Raw genomic sequence first — 22,410 nt, 5'->3', positions numbered from 1 at the left:
TCGTGGGAATGGCAACAGCTGTTAGACAGATATCTAGAAAACATAGTTATGCCATGTTATGCTTAACACGTAGGCCTAAAAGAGCCATAACAGAGCAGTTAATTTTACCTGACTAACCTAGTCATCTAGAATAGACTAACGTTACTACAGATACCTGTAAGTTACCTAGGGAAATAACTGTAAAAAACTAGGCCTTTTTACCACTGACTAGCTCATTTTCCAGCTTCCTAGAATACAATTACCAGCAAAAAAGGCACTGCGCTTTACAGAGCCCCAGAGCCAAGCACAATGGCAGCAGGGGCAAGGAAAAACGCACTGTTAGTCAGGAAGGAACCTTAAGCAGAACCACGGCACATAAGGGGGGACCCATCTGCTTGAGGTCGGCCGGGTGGAGATAGGAAGGGGGGGATGGGGGAGGGTTGTGTGGCAGAAGGGTAAGGGAAACAACAAGTGTTCTACACAGCATGCATTTGGTAGATGTACATAATATATATACAGACATCCGGTGGTATATACATGATACATACAAGACTTTTAGTGAGGTTTAGTGGGTATACACTGTGCTCATAGGGTTACTGTTACAGGGGTAAGGAGAGTAGGAAACATGTCGGTGGTGGCAATAATATATATTGTATATAAATGCTAGCATAGGGTATGGGGTAGAGTAAGTGTACGGCAGTGCGGTGGCGGTGGGTGCAGTTGGCCGAGGGTTTCTACAGGTAGATCAGGTGGAGAGACTACAGCAGCGTCCCATAGCGAAGATAGTCTAGACTAGGAGAGAAAGAAAAAAACAGAGTGAGTGGGTAGAGTTTGGCTGTCCATATGCGTAGATGAGGAGTAGTGGGGGTGAGGAGCAATGTTTCCACATCCATCAGCAATTGGAACATGCTATAAGGGAGAGAGAACCTTTTTGTTAGTAGACATACATTTTGGAAACAGATAAGGAGATACTTTTAGGTAGTAAATAGAGTAGAGAGAGAGAGAGAGAGAGAGAGAGAGAGAGAGAGAGAGAGAGGCTGCCTGGCTAGGTGTATGGGAATATTATTTAGCATTTAGTTCGATTTGGTAAATGTGGAGATTTTAGTCATAAGGTGGCAGGGTGCACAACAGTGCCCAATTGGCTGGTGACAGTCGCAACATGCGTCGTATAGTGTACCCGGGATCTGTCGCACTCCTTCACGGTACAACATACGCTGTCTGTAGCAGATGTCATTTACTATTGTAAACGATGCAACTTGTGGAGGCGGCAAAGTGCTCAGTGTTGCCAGACTGGAAATGGCGTATCGTATCAAAGGCTCAAAATGCTCGTATTTGGAGGATAATTATCATATCTGGCAACACTGGGAAGGCTGTCGACCAATGACAGTTCTCTCTACAGTCAGAGCTGGTGCAAAAAGGTGGAACGTAAGGGAGATACCCTTTCCAAAACTTGTAAGGGCGTAAAAACTAGTTTGTGAAAGACCCAGAGAAACACAAATATCCGAGGAGGCAAAATCCCGGACGCTTTTGGAATCCCTGCTGGACGCGTTTTTTAGGTCTCGAAAAGAGGACATGTCCGGGTAAAAGAGGACGTCTGGTCACCCTAGCATAACAGTGCCCAATTGGCTGGTGACAGTTGCAACCCGGCCGTATGCTGTACCCGGGATCTGTCACACTCCTTCACGGTACAACTTGAGTGCTTGATGGTTCTGCTCCCACCTACCTAAATGCTCTTGTAAGGGTAAATGTTACACCCAGGATGCTGCGCTCTTCTAGTGAGCGTCGTTTGGCACTGCCGTCTGTGCAAGTACGGCAGTCCAGACTATTCTCATTTGTAGTTCCACGTTGGTGGAATGAACTACCTAGCACTACCAGAGCAGGGGCGTCCCTCTCTACCTTTAAGAAGCTTTTGAAGACCCAACTCTTCAGAGAGCACTTCCCGTCCTAACTGGCACTTCGACTAGTGCGTAACTTGCAATTACAGCAGTTACATTTCTGCACTTCTTTTTTCTCTTTTTGTTATATTTCTTATCTAAAGTAGTATTTATTGTTACACCAGGTTCTATTGCTCGTAGCTTGACTATTCTCTCCCTTGTACGTCGCTTTGGACAAAAGCGTCTGCTAAATGACTAAATGTAATGTAAATGTACAACATACTGTAGCCCAGTTTTATAGTTTTTTTTTTTTTGTATGTGTTCAGATATGTCTAGTTATGCTTGCTGGCAGGCTGGCCCAGCATGTGAAGTTTTTTTTTTATGCAATTACTTTTGGCTTTAGGGTTGTTAGATTTCATTGAATTCAAGATATTGAAGCTTTATCACATTATTTAGTTTACCAACATACGGAGCCACCATGTCTGTCCCTTGATCTCTAGGTGTCTTGGAATCAGAGCCATTTGGTCTGATTCCTGCCTTTTGTTTGAAGCCTGCTAGGGTCATCAAGCTTGCTTCCTGGCCTTAAGCCTTTTGTACTGAGCCATGTGTGGGATATGTCAGAGACAGACACACTTAGCATTTATTCAATGTGATTAAATTAGGGTCAGAATTCTAACCAGGTTAATTAACAGTCATACCCCCTCAAACTTATACCTCCTATTTTGACCCCCAGACACACCCTTCCCCTCCCATACCTCATGCCATTGTTAACATGTTAATTGTACATTATAAAAGAGGTGACTCTCTGCAATTACTTTGAAAGAATTCTCTTGTGTACCGTGAAATGATTGTTCTGTGGCACTGGAATAAAACTATTTTTACGCTGGACACTTTCCCAAGTTCCTGACTATCTGCAAAACCTAATCTTGGACCAAAGACGGACAGAAGATTCTTTCAGGATGCACTAAAGAGGAATGTCTTTAGTCTCAATTTGAATATAGGTAGGGTGTCTGCATCTCGGATGGAGGCAGGGAGATTGTTCCAGGGGAGGGGGGCTCGGTAGCTAAAGGCTCTGCCTCCTATTGTGGTTTTTGATATTCTTGGAATTACGGCCTGCACTCTGGGAACGGAGCTGCCTTGGAGGGCAATAGGGGACAACTAATTCCTTAAGGTAGTTTGGAGCCAGGTCGTTTAGGGCTTTGTATGTTAGCAGGAGTACTTTGAAATCAATTCTACTTTTGACAGGGAGCCAATGCAGAGAGGAAAGTACAGGTGAGATGTGTTCATATTTTTGTTATTTTTGTGTTCGGGCAGCAGCGTTCTGTATATGTTGGAGGCTCTTTATTGAGTTGTTGCTGCATCCGGACAGGAGAGCATTGCAGTAATCTAGTTGTGATGTAATAAATGCGTGGATTAGTTTTTCTGCATCTTGGATAGGACTTTTCTAATTTTGGCAATATTGCGTAAATTAAAAAAATATGTCTTTGAGATCTGTTTTATGTGTGAGTCAAGTAGGAGGTCTTGGTTGATAGTTACACCAAGGTATTTGATGCTAGTATTGGATGTTGGGATGCCATCGAGTGTGGGTAGATGGCTAGATAGTGTCATTCTCAATTGATCGGGGCATACAAGCATAACCTCAGTTTTATCAGAGTTGAGGAGCAGGAAGTTGTTAGCCATCCAAGATTTTACATCTTGCAGGCAGGTTTCTATCTTGGGTAAATGTACAATTTCATCGGGTTTCATGGATAGGTAGAGTTGGGTGTCATCAGCATAGCAATGGAAGTTAATGCCATGTTTCCTTATGACAGCACCTAAGGGTAGCATGTAAAGGGAGAAGAGCAGTGGTCCAAGGACAGAGCCTTGGGGAACACCGTAGCTTACTCTGGTGTGATTGGATGACTTGTCATGGACATGAACAAATTGATGGCGATCAGAGAGGTAAGACCTAAACCAAGATAGGGCACAGCCTTTGATACCAACATGATGTTAAAGTCTCTGTAATAGGATATGATGATCTATAGTGTCGAAAGCGGCACTAAGGTCTTAGAGAATGTATTGAGGTGCACCCATGATCGGATGCAATTAGTAGGTCATTCAGGACTTTGACTAAGGCTGTTTCAGTGCTGTGGTGGGCTCTAAAGCCAGATTGGAAGGTTTCTTCGATTTTGTTTTGGTGTAGAAAGCAGTGTTGTATAGTAACGAAGTAGAAATACTTTGTTAATGTACTTAAGTCGTTTTATTGGATATCTGTACTTTACTTTACTACTTATATTTCTGTTTACTTTTACTTTGCTACATTTTGCAAAGAAAACTGATACTTTAGCGGCAGCCTTCTGAACAGCCGCCCCCAACTTTGTGAAGCAAAGTTGTTGCCCTGACGTTAGCCAGTCGTATTCTGTGGGAGTGATGGGAGTCTGATGGCAACGGGCCGCGTGTATGTCCGGTCCTGACCTGGATCTGCGCTGTCCGTATGCTGATGAGATATGGTTCGAAGCAACCACACCTGTGGAAATAGAATGCCGCCGGGAAAACTGCAATCTGAAGGGTGGAAGGTCAGCCATTCTAGGGATGACTGGGCTGCTGCACCGTGTCCGACATTCAGGATAAACGTGCTGGTGCTTCCTGACGGCCTCTCCCCCCTCAAGATCCAGAACCGTTGCCGTAGCTCAGCAAACACCCTCTCCGGACCTGTATGCATGAGCCGACTGTCACCTTCCTGGTTGATGAGCTTGGTGATGGGGTGATGAGGGTCCAGCACTATAGGGTTCAAGGTGTCTTCCTCCAGGGCCTCACACCTGCAGAGCTGATTGCATTTGTGGCATCTGGCCTTCAGGTAGCACTGCGCTGCTTGATGATCTTGTCCACACCTCCAGCACCGTTTCCCTGTTTTGATCCAGCTCACCTTCTGATCCTTTGACAGCTGTTTGAATGCTGTGCACTGGTTGAAATAGTGCTGGATGCTGTCACAGAATGGCAGGCAGGCAGTATTTCTGTCTTCCGTGGTGGGTGCCGTGTTGTCGTGCTGTCTTGATTGGTTCAACTGCCTTAACAGGGGAGTGACACCCAATCAGGCCGGTGGTGGAACACGTCACTGGGCTCATCCAGCGGTGCTCTGGAGTGAATGAATGGCACCTCATCCTGCGGACTTCCTTCTCCAGCCACTCAGCAAAGTCCAGCAATGTGGGGATTGGTGTCCGCATGGGGTCGATGAAGCGCTTGAACTGGGTGCACAGGTCATGTGGCAGCTTCGACAACAGACGTGACACATGCGACCCACACTCCAGCTCTGTTCTCCCTTCCTTCCCCAGCTGGTCCAACATCCCCCACAAGGGCCCTCATCTTTAGTGCGAACACGCAGAACCACCTGCTGTCACCACTCTTGACTGGAGGCTCAGCCAGGACTTCCTGTGTGGCTGGCCATACAGCTCTGTGAGTGTTAAGATAAATGAACTGCGTGCTGGTTTACAGAGAAATCAGAGACATCGGACCGCCACACGTAGCACTTGGTTTGATACAGTTTAGTTTACTGGTTTTAGGATGGGACAAGATTCAGCCGGAGATGCAGAGCTCACAATAGCTCTGTCACCCACGGCTGGAGAACGCGTTCTGAATGTTACATGTGATCACAATTGGTTTATAAGTCCCATCTTCACTGATGGTACTTTCTGGGCCCCACACGTATACGCCTCTCTGTGACTTGCATGTTTCAGTCGTAATTTCTGGCCTGACAATTAAGTTTCTGTGAGTCTCCAACTCCCTTCTTACAGATAGTTTCCCTATCTCATCTGTCTCCTGCCCAGGCTGCCCTCTGACCTTGGAATTTATGTCACTGGTCATCCTACTTGAAAGCAGTTCTTTGAATGTTATCTTAGGCCCCTCTGTCTGAAACCTGTTTTTCCAACTGCCTTCAGTTTGCTGGTTAAATGGGCATACATTGTTAATAGAAATAAAATGTTAATAAATTCATACCTAAACTGAATTTATCTTACATGAGGGAGGCCATGGTCATGCTGTATGGGTACCGGCTGTTTCTGTAGGAGTCTGCTATCAGCAGAGCATCTTCCAGCTTCAGGTGGTCGACCAGGATCTGATACTTGAACCGCTCAGTCGCATCCGCAGGCAGGATGTTCTCCAGTGCCAGCGTCAGGCGGCAAACTGGCGGGGGTTTTCATCTGTGAGAAGCACAGAATGTGAGGCTTCGGTTTACGGTAGGTGCTCTCTCGACGGGGAGGAGTAGGTGGCCCATCGTAGGCACCCTGCCTCATGATGATGGGTCACAAGGGTGAACAGACGAGGTACGAGGAGGAGTATATGGCACCATGTACTCCGGCGTTGGCACCTGAAATGGTGGTGCGTGAGCAGACAGGCTATGCTTTGTCCGTATGTGCATACTCGCCATATGGTCTGTCAGCTCAGCCTCAAGCTGTGACGGCGATCTCTGCGCTGCTGCACCGACCATGTCGTGGTATGACAATGGCGGAGGTGGTGGCGGGAACGTGTCGCAATCTGGTTGGACAGCCAGTGGAGAAGGATGTGACTCAGGCCTCGGCACACCTCACAGGTCATCCACTGGCTGGATTAAAGGCTGCCTGATTGGCAGCGGCGTGGATGTGAAGTCTGGGACTGGAAGCCTGGCATAGGATACCCCACTGTCTGCGACGTTGAGTCGTCCTAATGGTGGAGCAACGAAGCTGGTGGATGGAGCTGTTGGTGCAGCCGATGCACGGGGTGAGAGGGCGTGGAACATCTGCTGCATCTCTCTCCTGATCTGTAGGTTGTCATCCTTCATCTCCTTCAGGGCTGAGAGGAATGCCTCTGGGAGGAGGTCTGTCTGTCCAGCAGATGGCGCTGGGTCTCCAATAACAGATTGGTCTTGGAGTGTGTGTGTCTGAGGCAGTTGTCGCCTTGGAAGTTCAACCAAGTAGTCATCTAGGTAATGGGGCTGATGACCATCATGGCGAGCTCGAGCGTTGCCTCCTGGGTTTGACATCTTTAACTGTGGTAATTGCACTCTCCTGCTCGAAGGATAATATGTTTGATAAAAGCCCCATTCTACTTTAAAAGTAAAAAAAAAAAAAAAAGGAAAAGTAGCCTATATTCTGAAACTGGTTGACTGTGAATGAAGTACATGATATTCGTAAAGACTCAGATGTAACGGATGACCTAATGCTTAATTTTCCAAGTATAATGTAGAAATTGGCATTTTACATGTTATTTTTCCTGTTATTTAATTTCTGTGGTTTTCCACACTTTTTCATGACTTTCCCCTGCTTTTTAGGTGTGTTTTATTTAGGGCAAGTTTAAGCCTAACGGTTCATAAAACGTGCTGCAAAATAACATGAACTTCACCTGCGTTTTTTACTAAGTGGTCCGTTAAGGAGAAACAAAGGCAATCTCTTTCCTCATTGAATCCCTCAAAGGGTCTCACAGCATGTCTGTGTTTAAATAAGATGAATGCTCTCAGATTTTAAGAACCTTGCGGTTGTGATAAGAATTGTTCTATGACCGCTATCACTAGACAGCACTAAACAATAAATGTTCTATGAAAATTACTGTGATACAGCAAGCAAGTAAATCCAATAAAAAACAGATGATTTTCATGTCCAAAAATGAAAATGTGCATTTTGTTACAGTATTTATTTTTCATTGCTGACGTGAATCATCTCAGGGAAACAATTCTAGAGTTACCACAATGTGATTCAAGTGAAATGTAAAATACCTTTACCTCACACTTAATGCTTTTAAACAATGTCTTTTTTACTAAAACTTACATGGTCAGAAACAAAGAGCTATAGCTTGGGTCAATAGAATGTGGGATAACTCATGTCTGACACAATATGTTTATATCTTTAACAGCCTTGCTCACATAGATTTAAAATAAAAGGTATCGTCCAGATAGATATTTCATCAAGTAACTGTGATACACCACTTACTCAGGAAAACAAACTTGGGGTGGGCAGAGTGACAGTGTATCAAAGTACATAAGTGAATATTAATAAAGATGAGCACAGTATCTGTTCTGTTAAACTCTCTGTAATGTTAAATGCTGTTGTTACTCTGTAGCAAAGATATGGCGTATCTCTCTGCACATGTCTAATAACACATTTTACTATCGAGAATAACATTGCTGTCAGTGGTCTGGTCAGCAGTGTATGAAATACACAGCAGAACTATAATTAGCTTTTGGCTTGTCATGTATTTACTGTTTAGATAGTAATGTTCTGGCTGGTGTATTTACGCATTAGAAAAGGGACAATAAACCTGTGCAAAGGTTAAATTTATACTCACACTGTATTCACCTGTATTCTACTTTGGTATTGTAATTACAACGTCATTACTACTTTGCATACTTTTATCAGTAATACATTCCTGTAATTACTATGTAATTGCTTTGTTATGCTCAGTTGGCAATTTTTTTGCATAACTTCATAGACATTGCTTAAACAGTTTAACAGTTTGAAAGAAAGGCTGATTATCTCCCAGGATGTGAAAGCAGAGCCGCCTCTCCTCCTTGCCTGTAAATCCCTGCCATGCCATCCACCCATAAACCTGAGGCTGCCCAGTTCAACCCCAGTAAAAACACACCACATGCTGTAGATAATAGCTAATTTAGATATGAAGGATTGCAATAGAGTGGGTTTGAGACCTTTGATCAAGATGACTGTCATTGGGATATGTGGCCCGTTGCAGTTTTGGTTAGAATCATTTTCTTCTTTTCCACCCATAAACCTGAGGCTGCCCAGTTCAACCCCAGTAAAAACACACCACATGCTGTAGATAATAGCTAATTTAGATATGAAGGATTGCAATAGAGTGGGTTTGAGACCTTTGATCAAGATGACTGTCATTGGGATATGTGGCCCGTTGCAGTTTTGGTTAGAATCATTTTCTTCTTTTCTTCAGATGATGACACACCCTTGTGGGCACACATTGCTATGTAAAACCTGACCCGTACAATTACATTTCCCACTTGCATCAAAGTAATGTATATCTAAAAAAAAAAAAAAAAATGAAGGAGCACCTACATTTTGGGAAGGTTATCAACATCTTTTTGACATTTTAGATAGCATGTAAGGCTTGAAAGTGGTAATTCTTTATATTTTGAGGGGTTCCTGTAACATGACTTCTACAACCTGCCACCATCATATGGTAAGACTGAGAAATAAGCCTTGGAATTTGGGTATGCAATTCTTCAAATCTCAATTGACCAAAACAATCCCAAGATTTTAAGAGGTTGATTATATTGATTGCTACTTGCAACAATAAAAAGCTGTGCAATGTGAACAAGATCATTTTTTTGCATAACTTCATAGACATTGCTTAAACAGTTTAACAGTTTGAAAGAAAGGCTGATTATCTCCCTAGGATGTGAAAGCAGAGCTGCCTCTCCTCCTATCCTGTAAAGCCCTGCCATGCCACAACACCTATAAACCTGAGGCTGCCCAGTTCAACCCCAATAACAACACACCATGTGCTGTAGATAAAAGCTAATTTAGATATGAAGAATTGCAGTACTATTAGAGTGGGTTTGAGACCTTTGATCAAGCTGACCGTCATTGGGATATTTGACCCGTTGCAGATTTTTTACAGTTGCTTAGAATATTTTCTGATTTTGATTACATAATATAAATAATTTCTTCAGATGTTGGCACGATTTTTTACAATCGCTTTCACTATCTACTAACTAGGGTCCATGCCAGTCTGGCACAAGGAAGGCATGCACCCAGTACTGTTGCACAGTTGCCATGGCAGCTTCACTCGTTCCTCATGTGTAAATCTTATACTACTACGTTCCTTGAGTGATCCCCTTCAAAATGACATCAGATACAAGTCTTTGTCCCACTCCATTTGTCTGTAATCCTCAATTTTGCGCAATATCCTACTGGGAACCCAGAAAAATAAGTGTCATCCAATTTTTCTTTTTTTTATTTCCTTAATAGTTAGGGTTAAAAAGTGTCAACTACAGTGGACACAAGACTATGGGTTGCTTCTCAGGAAGTTATGCACATGGAAAATAATAATTATGGAAAATAATGAAAAAGGTTCACAAGCATTTGTCATTGCTCTATTCCAACTTGAATAACTTTTGATTAATGAATGTAAATCATTTCTTCAGATGATGACACACCTTTGTCGGCACACATTGCTATGTAAAACCTGACCCGTACAATTCCATTTCCCACTTGCATCCAAGTAATGTAGATCTTAAAAAAAAAGAAAATGGAGAACCTACATTTTGGGAAGATTATCAACATCTTTCAGACATTTTAGATAGCAGGTAAGGTTTGTAAGTGGTAATTCTTTATATTTTGAGGGGTTATCTGTAACATGACTTCTGCAACCTGCCACCATCCTATGGTAAGACTGAGAAATAGGCCTTGGAATTTTGATATTCAATTCTTCAAATGCCAATTGACCAAAACAATGCCAAGATTTTAAGAGGTTGATTATATTGAGTGCCACTTGCAATGCTAAAAAGCTGTGCAATGTGATCATGATTCATTTTATTGTATAACTTCATAGACATTGCTTAAACAGTTTAACAGTTTGAAAGAAATCCCCAGGATGTGAAAGCAGAGCTGCCTCTCCTCCTATCCTGTAAAGCCCTGCCTTGCCACAACACCTATAAACCTGAGGCTGCCCAGTTCAACCCCAATAACAACACACCATGTGCTGTAGATAAAAGCTAATTTAGATATGAATGATTGCAATAGAGTGGGTTTGAGACATTTTATCAAGCTGACCGTTATCAGGATATGTGGCCTGTTGCATATTTTTTTTTTACAATTGCTTAGAATCATTTTCTGAAAATAGGGCTCACTATCTACTAACTAGGGTCCATGTCAGTCTGGCACAAGGAAGGCCTGCATCCAGTACTGTTGCACAGTTGCCATGGCAGCTACACTTGTTTCTCATGTGTAAATCGTATACTACTACGTTCCTTGAGGGGTCCCCTTCAAAATGACATCAGATACAAATCTTTGTCCCACTCCATTCGTCTGTAAACATGCCTAGGATAAATAATAATTATGGAAAATAAAACCTTTGATCAAGCTGACCGTCCCTGCCAGGCCTATTCTTAAGCCGGGAGTATGGCGCAACCTCTTCCCTCTGTGTTGTTACCTTGCCGTGGTGGGGAGGCTTGTGTACTTCCATGACCCTGGAGGCTATACCGGCGGGGGTTATACCCCTGGCAGGTCTTACCAAGCCGGGCAGGTTTTAGGGTAGAGGTCCGACTAAAGGCAACACCTGGTCCTCCAGGTTGGGGGTTGGGCGTGGGGCTAACAACCCCACCCCATAAAACAATACCTGTTACAGATACGCAAACAAGAGTAAACCAAGATATCCCGCCCCGGAGAGAAGATGGACCTTCGTCAGAAGGATTTATGACGCAGGGTGGTGAAAGCCAGAAGTACCTGGAAGCCACTCTGCCGAAAATCATCCTTTCAACCGGTGTTACAACCACCATCGGTACATGGAACGTAAGGACCATGTTCGAAGCTGGAAAGACTGCACAAGTTGCCGCCGAGATGAAGAAGTACAACCTTGCCATACTCGGAATTAGTGAATCAAGATGGACGGGTTCTGGACAGAAGAGGCTTGTCACAGGAGAGCTGCTGCTGTACTCAGGCCATGAGGAGGACAACGCACACCACACCCAGGGAGTCGCTTTGATGCTGTCCAAGGCTGCTCAGAGAGCACTCATGGGATGGGAGGCACATGGCTCGAGAGCAATAGCAGCAACATTCAAAACAAAGAAGGAAAGAATAAACATGAACATCATTCAGTGCTATGCCCCAACCAACGATAGTGACGAAGAGAGCAAGGATGAATTCTATAGCAGAATACAGACCATAATCCAGAGATACTCAAGAAGAGACATTACCATCTTAATGGGAGACATCAATGCAAAAATTGGAAGTAACAACAGAGGCTATGAGAGGATAATGGGGCAGCATGGTCTAGGAGAGATGAACGAAAATGGAGAGAGATTCGCAGAACTATGTGCAAATAACAACCTTGTCATCGGAGGAAGTGTCTTCCCCCACAGGCGAGTACACAAAGCCACATGGGTATCACCAGACCTCTCCACTGAGAACCAAATAGACCATGTATGTGTCACAAAGAAGTTTAGGAGGTCCCTCCTAGATGTACGAGCCAGAAGAGGAGCTGACGTAGCATCAGACCACCATCTTCTCGTTGCCAAGTCCAATTGAAGTTGAGGAGAAACTGGACAGGTGAGAAGAACCAGAGAAAGAAATTCAACACAGCACTATTAAGAGATCCAGCAGCAGCAGAGAAATTCAAGATCGAACTAAAGAACAAGTTCCATGCCCTGCAAGAGCTAGATGAAGAAGGTGAGGAAAGAAACATAGATAGGATGTGGAAGGTAGTAAAGGGGACCACAGAACCACAGGACCACTGGGACCACAGAAAGATAACCACAAGGCTTGGATATCAGCAGAGTCAATAAAGAAGGTGAAGGAGAGGAAAGAAAAGAAGGCAGCTCTACAAGAGCAGAGAAAGTGAAGGCACAAACAGAGTACAGGGAAGCAAATAAGAACGTGAAAAAAAGCTTGAAGACAGACAAGAGGAACTACATAGAGGCCCTTGCATTAGAAGCAGAAGAAGCAGCTAGACATGGGAATCTGAAAGACCTGTATGACACCACCAAAAAGCTGGCAGGAAAGACCAGTAAACCTCAAAGACCGGTAAAGGACAAAGAGGGAAAGCCAATAATTGGGGAGGAAGAAAAGATGGATGGAACATTTCGAGGAACTACTTAACAGACCAGCCCCACAAGACCCACCACACATCCAACAAGCAGACAGGGACCTGCCAATAGACCTCAGTGCACCAAGAAGGGAGGAGATCAGGAAAGCAATTAAAAAGCTTAGAAACGGCAAGGCCACAGGACCAGATATCATTCCAGCTGAGGCACTGAAGACGGACGCAGAGACCATGGGAGAGATGCTCCACCCTCTCTTCAAGAAGATGTGGGAAGAGGAAAACATCCCATGCGAATGGAAGGAGGGCTATCTTGTTAAGATGCCAAAGAAAGGGGACCTGAGCAACTGTGGAAACTATAGGGGGATCATGCTACTCTCCATCCCAGGAAAGGTCTTCTACAGGATCTTACTGGACAAGATGAAGGATGTGATTGACCCCCAGCTTAGAGACCAGCAAGCTGGCTTCCGCAAAGACAGATCGTGTATAGACCAGATTGCTACGCTGCGCATCATCCTGGAACAGTCACTAGAGTGGAATTCACCGCTGTAGGAGCCAAATTAACCTTTATGTTGATTCTTATGTTATCTCTCTTTATTAGTATGTGCAAGTGTGTGTGTGTGTGTGTAAGAATGGATGAGTGACACTATGGCCGTAGGTGTTTTTACCCCATCTAGAGGACACCTGAACTTTACCTGAGAGGCTGAAGGTGGAGCCCAAGGGGGAAAGGCCTTAAAATCCAGCAGCCAGAGCATCTGGGCGTGGCTGAGGAAGGCAACAGTTTTTTTACCGTGTGCCAGGACGTTTGCAAAGGAACCATGTGCCTTACGAAAGACTCTTTAGTTTAATATCTTTTATTTTATTTCCAACAACTTGTTATCCACCATTCTACAATAAACGGTCAAAGGGACCAACTGGACTCACCTCTACTTCTCATCTTTCCTACACGCGTCAGAACCAAATCCATCTCAGCCACCCGTGGTAGGCAATTAAAATTGCTGCTACATTTAGTCAAAAAACTACCTTGGATGGATGTACTTTGAAGAAAGCAGCATTGGATACTGGAACAAAGGGAGTGTGAATTCAAGGGCATGTGCCACTCTGGAGTGGAAGGTTGAATCCAAGTGAATCCGCAGCAATCGGTATGTTTACGAAAAAACTTTGAAAGGAATCTTGTTTATTGTTTTAAGAAGAATCACTTTTGTGGATTATTGAGTTATATTTTTGAAGAAAAAGGACTTTTAAGTTTGTCAAGTTGAGAAAAGAGGTTCAGTTTCCAATATGGCGGACCATGCGGTTACTTCTGTTGACTCTGAAAAGCAAAAAGAAATGTTTGAGTTAGAAAATAAGAAGAAAGAAGCAAAACAAGTTAGAAAGAATAAATTGGCTGCTTTGACTCGCAAAATGAATAAGATGAGGGAACTCATGTCTGATCCAGCAAACCTGGAGCAAGTAAAGGAGAACCTACAGAAATATACAGAGGTGTTGGAGGAGTTTGATGAATTGCACAAACAATATCAAGAGCTTCTGTCAAAGGATGAATGTGTTACAGACACAGGACAGTGGTATGAACCGAAGAGGATTGTTATTGAGGAGTTTAGGACAGGGGCTGATAAATGGATTAAATCTTGTCCTGTAGTTGCACCTCCAACAGAGAAGGAAGATGAAATTAGTCCCAAGGACAGCATCTCTTCAGTTAATAGGGGATCTAAAAGTTCAAGATCAAGTTCATCTTCAGCTCGTCTGGTAGCACAGGCTGAGAGGGCAGCACTTTTAGCCAAGGCTGCTACTATGAAAGAAAGGCATGCTTTAGAAGAAAAAGAACAACTTTTATCCAAGGAAAGAGAAGAAATTAGAAGGCAAATGGAGACTTTGAATTTTGAGGCTGAATTGTCTGCTACAAATGCCAAGCTTGCAGTGTATGCTGGTGCTGAGGAGCAAGTGGCTTCTACCCCAGCTGATGGCATGAACGCGTACTTCGAGGAAAGGAACCTGGAACTCGCTAACATGGACACACTGCAACAAGTGGCTCTCACAACCAACATGCTTGAAGAAAGGATTGTTCGACCAAAGGATAGAGCGAAACACGTACCTTTGTTTCAAGCAAGCAGCAGACAAGGTGAACTGGGTGACCATATAGGACATTGGTTACTCCAGGAAACCCCAGAGGTCGTAGGTCCAGCTCAAAGGTCACAGTCTGCATTGAATCTGCAGGCAGATCGTGCAACTCGAGGTAATGCTGTTTTGAAACCTATTAAGGAGAAAGCCATTGATCACTCTGACAAAGTTGAGCTCAGTACAGAATACAGACCGCTGGTTGATGATCTTGTAATCTCCCAGGCAGGTCCTATGCTGCCTGAACAAGAGCAGGTCAGGTCGTTACAGGACAATGTAGCTCCCAGTAATCTAATTGCGATCTTGAATAGACAAAACGAAATCACGTCTATGCTTCTTAGACAGCAGCAATTATCTACATTGCCACCTAAAAGGGTTACTGTCTTTGATGGAGATATCTTAGAGTTTAGGTCATTTATGAACTCCTTTGAACATAACATTGAGAGTAAAACAGACAATGGACAAGACAGATTGTTTTACCTTGAACAATATACAAAGGGCCAAGCTAGGGATCTAGTAAAAAGCTGTCAGCATATGGATGGAGATCAGGGTTATCTCAGAGCCAAACGCTTATTGCATGAACATTTCGGCAATGAGTATAACATTTCCACCGCTTACATTGAGAAAGCTCTTAGTTGGCCTATCCTGAAGCCTGAAGACCCAAAGGCCTTGAATGAGTATGCTTTGTTTCTGAAAGGATGCTGTAATGCCATGACAAAGCTGGATTACATGGAGGAACTGAATGTTGCCTCTACCTTGAAAGCCTTAGTCATGAAATTACCCTTCAAGTTTAGGGATAAGTGGAGGACTAAAGCTCAGGAGAAACTGGATGGCAACAGCAAGATTACATTTGCAGATCTTGTACAGTTCATTGAGAAACAGGCAAAGATATGTTCCAACCCAGTATTTGGAGATATCCAAGAGTCAGTTGCAAGTAGGAGTAAAAGGCCCGAGGTAAGCAAGCCCATGTTTAGGCCCAAGGTTAGTTATGCAGCTAATGTGGCAGCAGTAACTACTCCAGTGACCTCAAATATGGACAGTGATGTCAAATCCCCATGCCTCTGCTGTGATGGTGCTCACAGTCTAGAGCACTGCTCTGACTTCAAGAAGAAAACACACAGGGAAAAGTTGAATCTTTTACAGGAAAAGGCACTCTGTTTTGGATGCTTGCGTACAGGACACAGAAGCAAAGACTGCCATGCAGGGCGTCTGTCATGCAACATCTGCAACCGAATGCATCCCAGTGTGCTTCACATCAACTTTCAGGTCAAAGGTGAGACCATAAAGTCAGCAGAGCCACCAGAGAACATCAAAGAGGTGAAGTCCAATGTTTGTCGGCATAATGGGGCCGGGAACTCTAAATGTGCACTTTCAATCTTACCTGTTCAAGTGAAGTCTGTGAAAGGCAACAGGATCATTCAAACGTATGCTTTTCTCGATCCGGGCAGTTCAGCAACATTCTGCACGGAGAGGCTGGCGCAGAAATTGAGCCTGGAGGGGAAACCAACAACTGTTTTGCTAAAAACAATGTCACAAGAACGGCCTGTCAAGAGCACGTTGGTGTCAGGTCTAGAAGTGAGCGAACTCGAAGGCAACAACTTCCTTCCTTTACCTGAAGTCTTCACTCAAAGGTCTATGCCGGTGACAAAGGACGACATCCCAACACAGGCGGATTTAAGGAAATGGCCTTATATCAGTGAAGTCCAATTACTCCAAATAGACTCTGGCATTGATTTACTCATTGGCATGAATGCAGCAAATTTGATGGAACCCTGGCAGGTGATCAACTCACAAGAAGATGGGCCCTATGCTGTAAGAACCCTACTAGGATGGGTAGTCAATGGTCCATTGGGAGGATGCAGTAAAGGTGTGGACAAGGCCACAGTGACTGCTAATAGGATCTCCCTGGTTAACCTGCAAGAACTTCTGGTGAGTCAATACAACACTGATTTCAATGAGAGAGTCTATGATGAAAAAAGTGAAATGTCAGTAGATGACAAGAAGTTCTTGAACATTGCCAATGCATCTGTTAAAGTGATAGAGGGTCACTACTGCATTAACTTACCTTTTAAAGCTGATAAGGTGACAATGCCTAACAACCGTGTGAGTGCAGAGAGCTTCATGAGAAATCAAAGATTGATCTGTGGACCAGAGTTCCTCTGGTCATCAGAAGAGGATTGGCCAAATGAACCAATAGACAGGAGTCAGCTTTGTACGGATGACCAAGAGGTCAGAAAATCTGTAACAGTTAATTCCATCATGCAGACATGTGAGGAAAGGCCCACAGACAAGTTACTCAATTACTTTTCAGATTGGCTGAAGTTGAGAGTAGCTGTTGCATGGATAATGAAGGTGAAGGATGCATTGAGGCACTTGGTGCAGAAAAGAAAGGACTCAAAGGACGACTGTAAGTATCAAAGGGCAACCAGAATAAACACAAGGTCTGTCAAGATTAGCATGAAAGAATCAATAACAGTTGAAGATCTAAAAGGAGCAGAAAATGCAATACTTACCTATGTGCAGAGACAAAGTTTCCCACAGGAAATCAGCATGCTGCAAGAGGGAGCATCCTGTGTGAGAAAAGGCAGCAGCATCTACAGACTGGATCCGATGCTGGATGGTGGCATTCTCAGAGTGGGTGGGCGTCTGAGGAGATCAGCAATGCCAGAGGAAAGGAAACACCCTGCCATTCTGGCCAAAGACCACCACGTGTCCACTCTGATCCTGCGCTACATCCATGCTCAAACTGGACATGGAGGAAGGAACCATATGCTATCCCAGGTACGAAAAACATACTGGATTGTAAATGCAAACACTGCTGCACGGAAGGTTCTCTCTCACTGTGTGACTTGCAGAAAGAACAGAGGAAAACCTGGTGAACAAAAGATGGCTGATCTGCCAGGTGAAAGACTTGTCACAGACTTGCCACCATTCACGAACGTTGGTCTTGACTACTTCGGCCCTTTTGAGGTGAGAAGGGGCAGGAGCATGCTGAAAAGGTATGGCGTCATCTTTACCTGCATGACCAGCCGAGCAGTACATCTGGAGGTGGCCTGTTCTTTAACCACAGACTCGTGCATCAATGCCATCAGACGTTTTTTGTGTCGAAGAGGCCCAGCACAACACATGAGATCCGATCATGGCACTAACCTTGTAGGTGCAGAAAGAGAGCTGAGAGAAGCACTTCAAGCCATCGAACACAGAAAGATCCAACAAACTCTAAGGAAGGAGGGAGTTCAGTGGAGCTTCAATCCCCCCACTGCCTCTCACCATAGTGGGTTCTGGGAACGCCTCATCCGAATGGTAAGGCATGTCCTATGTTCAGTATTGAAGCAGGAAACTTTAGATGATGAAGGCCTAACCACTGTTTTCTGTGAAGTTGAGGCAATTCTCAACAGCCGGCCTATAACAAAAGTATCTGATGACCCACAAGATTTAGAAGCCCTAACTCCAAATCACATACTTCTGTACAGAACTAACCCACTTCTGCCCCCTGGAGTCTTTTCAAGTTCTGACCTTTACCACAGAAGACGCTGGAGACAGGTCCAGTATATAGCCGAGCTATTCTGGAAGAGATGGCTGCTAGAATACCTCCCTCTCCTCCAGGAAAGACAAAAGTGGTCAAGAACCAGAAGAAACTTCGTCCCAGGCGACATTGTACTAATAGCAGATAGCAACGCTCTTCGCAGTTCCTGGCTACTGGGAAGAGTCTTAGAGGCCAAGCCTGATGCCAGAGGCCATGTCCGTGTGGTGAAGCTACAAACTAAGACGAGTGTACTGGAGAGGCCAGTGTCCAAAATCTGCTTACTGCTCGAGGGTGATGACTGTAAGGTAAAACCATGAACGCCGAAAGAGTTCAAGATAAGTGAATTTATTCACTTTGAGTTTATATTTTGAGATCATTATAAGATTGCCTAATGATTGAAAATACCTAAACTGCGAATAGAAATGGCTCCTTTGTAATGTAAATAATTGTCTTTGCCTCTACAAACACAATTAGGGGCCGGTATGTAGGAGCCAAATTAACCTTTATGTTGATTCTTATGTTATCTCTCTTTATTAGTATGTGCAAGTGTGTGTGTGTGTGTGTGTAAGAATGGATGAGTGACACTATGGCCGTAGGTGTTTTTACCCCATCTAGAGGACACCTGAACTTTACCTGAGAGGCTGAAGGTGGAGCCCAAGGGGGAAAGGCCTTAAAATCCAGCAGCCAGAGCATCTGGGCGTGGCTGAGGAAGGCAACAGTTTTTTGACCGTGTGCCAGGACGTTTGCAAAGGAACCATGTGCCTTACGAAAGACTCTTTAGTTTAATATCTTTTATTTTATTTCCAACAACTTGTTATCCACCATTCTACAATAAACGGTCAAAGGGACCAACTGGACTCACCTCTACTTCTCATCTTTCCTACACGCGTCAGAACCAAATCCATCTCAGCCACCCGTGGTAGGCAATTAGAAATTGCTGCTACAACCGCTATTAATAAACTTCATCGACTACGAGAAGGCTTTCGATAGTGTGGACAGGGAGACCCTCTGGAAGCTTCTCAGGCACTACGGAGTGCCAGAGAAATTAACTAACATTATCAGAAACACCTATGAGGGAATGACCTGCAGAGTGATCCACGAGGGACAACCTACCGGTGCTTTCTGTGTACAAACAGGAGTGAGGCAGGGGTGCTTACTATCGCCATTCTTGTTCCTGCTAGTAATAGATTGGGTAACAAAGCAATCCACAGCAGAAAGAAAAAATGGCATACAGTGGACAATGTGGGCGCAGCTCGATGACCTGGACTTTGCAGATGACTTGGCCCTTCTCTCTCATACCCAGCAGCAGATGCAGGAAAAGACCAGCACCATCGCAACCAACTCTGCTCGCCTCGGTCTTAACATCCACAGAGGGAAGAGCAAAGTCATGAGAGTCAACTCTGACAACACTGCACCCATCATGCTGGAAGGCGAAGCTCTGGAGGAGGTTGAGGAGTTCACCTACCTTGGCAGCATTGTCAACAAGCAGGGTGGAACAGATGCAGATGTGTCAGGATTGGCAAGGCCAGAGTTGCGTACCTCCAACTAAAAAACATCTGGAGCGCAAAAGACCTGGCCATCACAACAAAGATCAAGATCTTTAACAGCAATGTGAAGTCAGTCCTACTCTACGGAGCTGAGACATGAGGACTACAGTGAATACGACAAACAAAATCCAGTCATTCATCAATACCTGTCTGCGACGAATCCTCCAGATCCACTGGCCTAACACCATCAGTAACAAAGAACTGTGGGAACGTACCAGCCAAAAGCCAGCGGACGAAGAGATCCTCCAACGACGTTGGAGATGGATAGGCCATACTCTCCGTAAACCAGCCACAAACACCACAAGACAGTCCCTCAAGTGGAATCCCCAAGGGAAAAGAAAGAGAGGTCGGCCGCGAAACACCTGGCGTAGAGACTGGGAGGCAGATGCCAAGAAAATGGGCTACACTTGGGGACAGCTTGAGATGTTAGCTCAGGACCGAGATGCTTGGAGAACTCTTGTTTGCGGCCTAAGCCCCAGAAGGGGTAGTAGGCGATGATGATGATGATGGCGCAACCACCCAAGCAAGCAGTCCGCAGGCAACAAGCCCAATATGATACCGTCCTGTAATACTTACTCCCCGCTGGCTGTACACCCCATCTTAAGAAATTGCACTGGACTTCTCAACAGTGCTGTGGCAGGAAGCTGGGGTACGAGGTGAGAGTCTTCTGCTCGGGGGCTGGAGGCCTTCCTCTGCTGGAAGAGAGTGAAAACTCCAGCAGCACCCCGTTCCTGACACGTTCCTCTCTCGGTTGGGTTGGTCTCTTTTGGTCCGATTCTATCTGCAAATAAAGACAATAAAACCCCACCCACAACTGCTCCCTTCTCATTGCAATTATCCACTCCTGATTGGTGGGTTAGACACAAGTCCATCAGTCCACAATTATCAGTAAAGTTGGCATTAATTTGTTTTAATTAACACACCTGTTATGGGTGAAAAACAAGTCGTAACAGCAAACAAGAGGAAACCACAACAAAAGTACAGAAGTATGTTACAACACATGCGCAGATCATATCTTGTGTAAATAATGCAGTGTGACACATGGGCCTGGTAAACATGAGCAACATCACAACTCATGTGTTGATACAAATCTCTAAAGATGTTCCCACTGTAAGTTAATTTACTCTGTACGGTGGAAGGTAGAAGTGTTTTAAACTGACAGTATAACTCCTCTACTTCCCATAGCAGGGAAGATCCAGAAGGACAAAAAGGAAAACCACTAAGTGCCTAACTCTGTGATGCCTTGAAGTGCGCTGATCAATGCTATTGACATAGTGATCAATTTCATATTGAGAATGTTGTGGAAATCTCAGCCTAGCAGCTTTATTATTTAAAAACATTCAAACACACAGCAGGGCTCGAAACGGGTCCTTAAACCAAAATCTTCAACCATATCGAGTAATCAATTGGGTATCACTGCTGCCTGCCTTTTTTTTTTTTTGGTTTGTTTCTAGACAAAATATCACCACAATAAAGGATCACCTACATTTTGGAATGGTTAGCAACATCTTTCAGACATTTTAGATAGCATGTAAGGTTTGGAAGTCGTGATTCTTTATATTTTGAGTTGTTATCTGTAACAGGACTTCTGCAACCTTCCACCGTCATATGGTACGACTGAGAAATAGGCCTTGAAATTTGGGTATGCAATTCTTCAAATGCCAATTGACAAAAACAATGCCAAGATTTTAAGAGGTTGATTATATTGAGTGCTACTTGCAACGCTAAAAAGCTGTGCAATGTGAACATGATTCTTTTTTGCATTACTTCATAGACATTGATTAAGTAGTTTAACAGTTTGAAAGAAAGGTCGATTATCTCCCCAGGATGTGAAAGCAGAGCTGCCTCTCCTCCTCTCCTGTAAAGCCCTGCCATGCCACAACACCCATAAACCCGAGGCTGCCCAGTTCAACCCCAATAACAACACACCATGTGCCGTAGATAAGAGCTCATTTAGATATGAAGGATTGCAATAGAGTAGGTTTGAGACCTTTGATCAAGCTAATGTCATTGGGATATGTGGCCCGTGCAATGTGAACATAATCATTTTTTTGCATAACTTCATAGACATTGCTTAAACAGTTTAACAGTTTTAAAGAAAGGCCGATGATATCCCCAGGATGTGAAAGCAGAGCAGGTAGGGTAACTGTTCCCTATTCCCACCATACACCTTCAACCAGCCCCCCAGACACACCCACTGTACCTTCATGCTCTGTGGAATTGAAAACTTGGAATTGCTGTGGAATTGTCGAAGTGATTTTGGTGTCAAATTACCGAAGTGAACAGCTGATGTGAATTGGGAGCATGGGAGAAAGGAGCATGGAGTGATGACCGGAGATTGGAACACAGTAACCATTATGCAGAGGTGGGTAGAGTAAGCAAAAGCTGTACTCAAGTATTATAATACAGTTTTTCTTGATTGGTTACACACATTCAGCGAATCATGGGTCAACTTAATCTAATGCTCACACCTTCTCTGGCGAATGGGTTAACTATTTCTCATTGCTTTCACACAATTTTCTTTGAGTTTTCACAAACTTTTCAAAACAGTTAACACACTTCTCAGAGAGAGACACGAAACCTAATTGAATAACCATGTCAACACATTGAAGACACTTAGTAGCAGCCTACTGGAACT

At 44.1% G+C, this 22,410-nt stretch overlaps 1 protein-coding gene across 1 annotated transcript; it reads left to right on the top strand.

Annotated features, from left to right (window-relative positions):
- Nucleotides 1–13,593: 13,593 nt before the first annotated feature.
- On the top strand, nucleotides 13,594–17,682 carry LOC116224090. Its single transcript, XM_031582830.2, has 2 exons — nucleotides 13,594–17,480; nucleotides 17,555–17,682. Exons 1-2 carry the CDS (start codon nucleotides 13,866–13,868, stop codon nucleotides 17,576–17,578), a joined length of 3,639 nt encoding a protein of 1,212 aa, XP_031438690.2. The 5' UTR covers nucleotides 13,594–13,865; the 3' UTR covers nucleotides 17,579–17,682.
- The last annotated feature ends 4,728 nt before the right edge of the window (nucleotides 17,683–22,410 follow it).

Source organism: Clupea harengus, chromosome 2 (genome assembly GCF_900700415.2).
Source record: "Clupea harengus chromosome 2, Ch_v2.0.2, whole genome shotgun sequence".
NCBI classification, from domain to species: Eukaryota; Metazoa; Chordata; class Actinopteri; order Clupeiformes; family Clupeidae; genus Clupea; species Clupea harengus.
Note: the sequence above shows the minus strand (reverse complement) of the source record. Positions and strands in the feature narration are given on the sequence as shown.

What these genes read in the sequence shown, in the direction of transcription:
- LOC116224090 (XM_031582830.2), top strand. Translation starts at nt 13,866, where the DNA reads ATGGCGGACCATGCGGTTACTTCTGTTGACTCTGAAAAGCAAAAAGAA. An exon ending in GGAACCATATGCTATCCCAG is followed by an intron (nt 17,481 to 17,554) that starts GTACGAAAAACA and finishes TGTGACTTGCAG; the next exon opens with AAAGAACAGAGGAAAACCTG.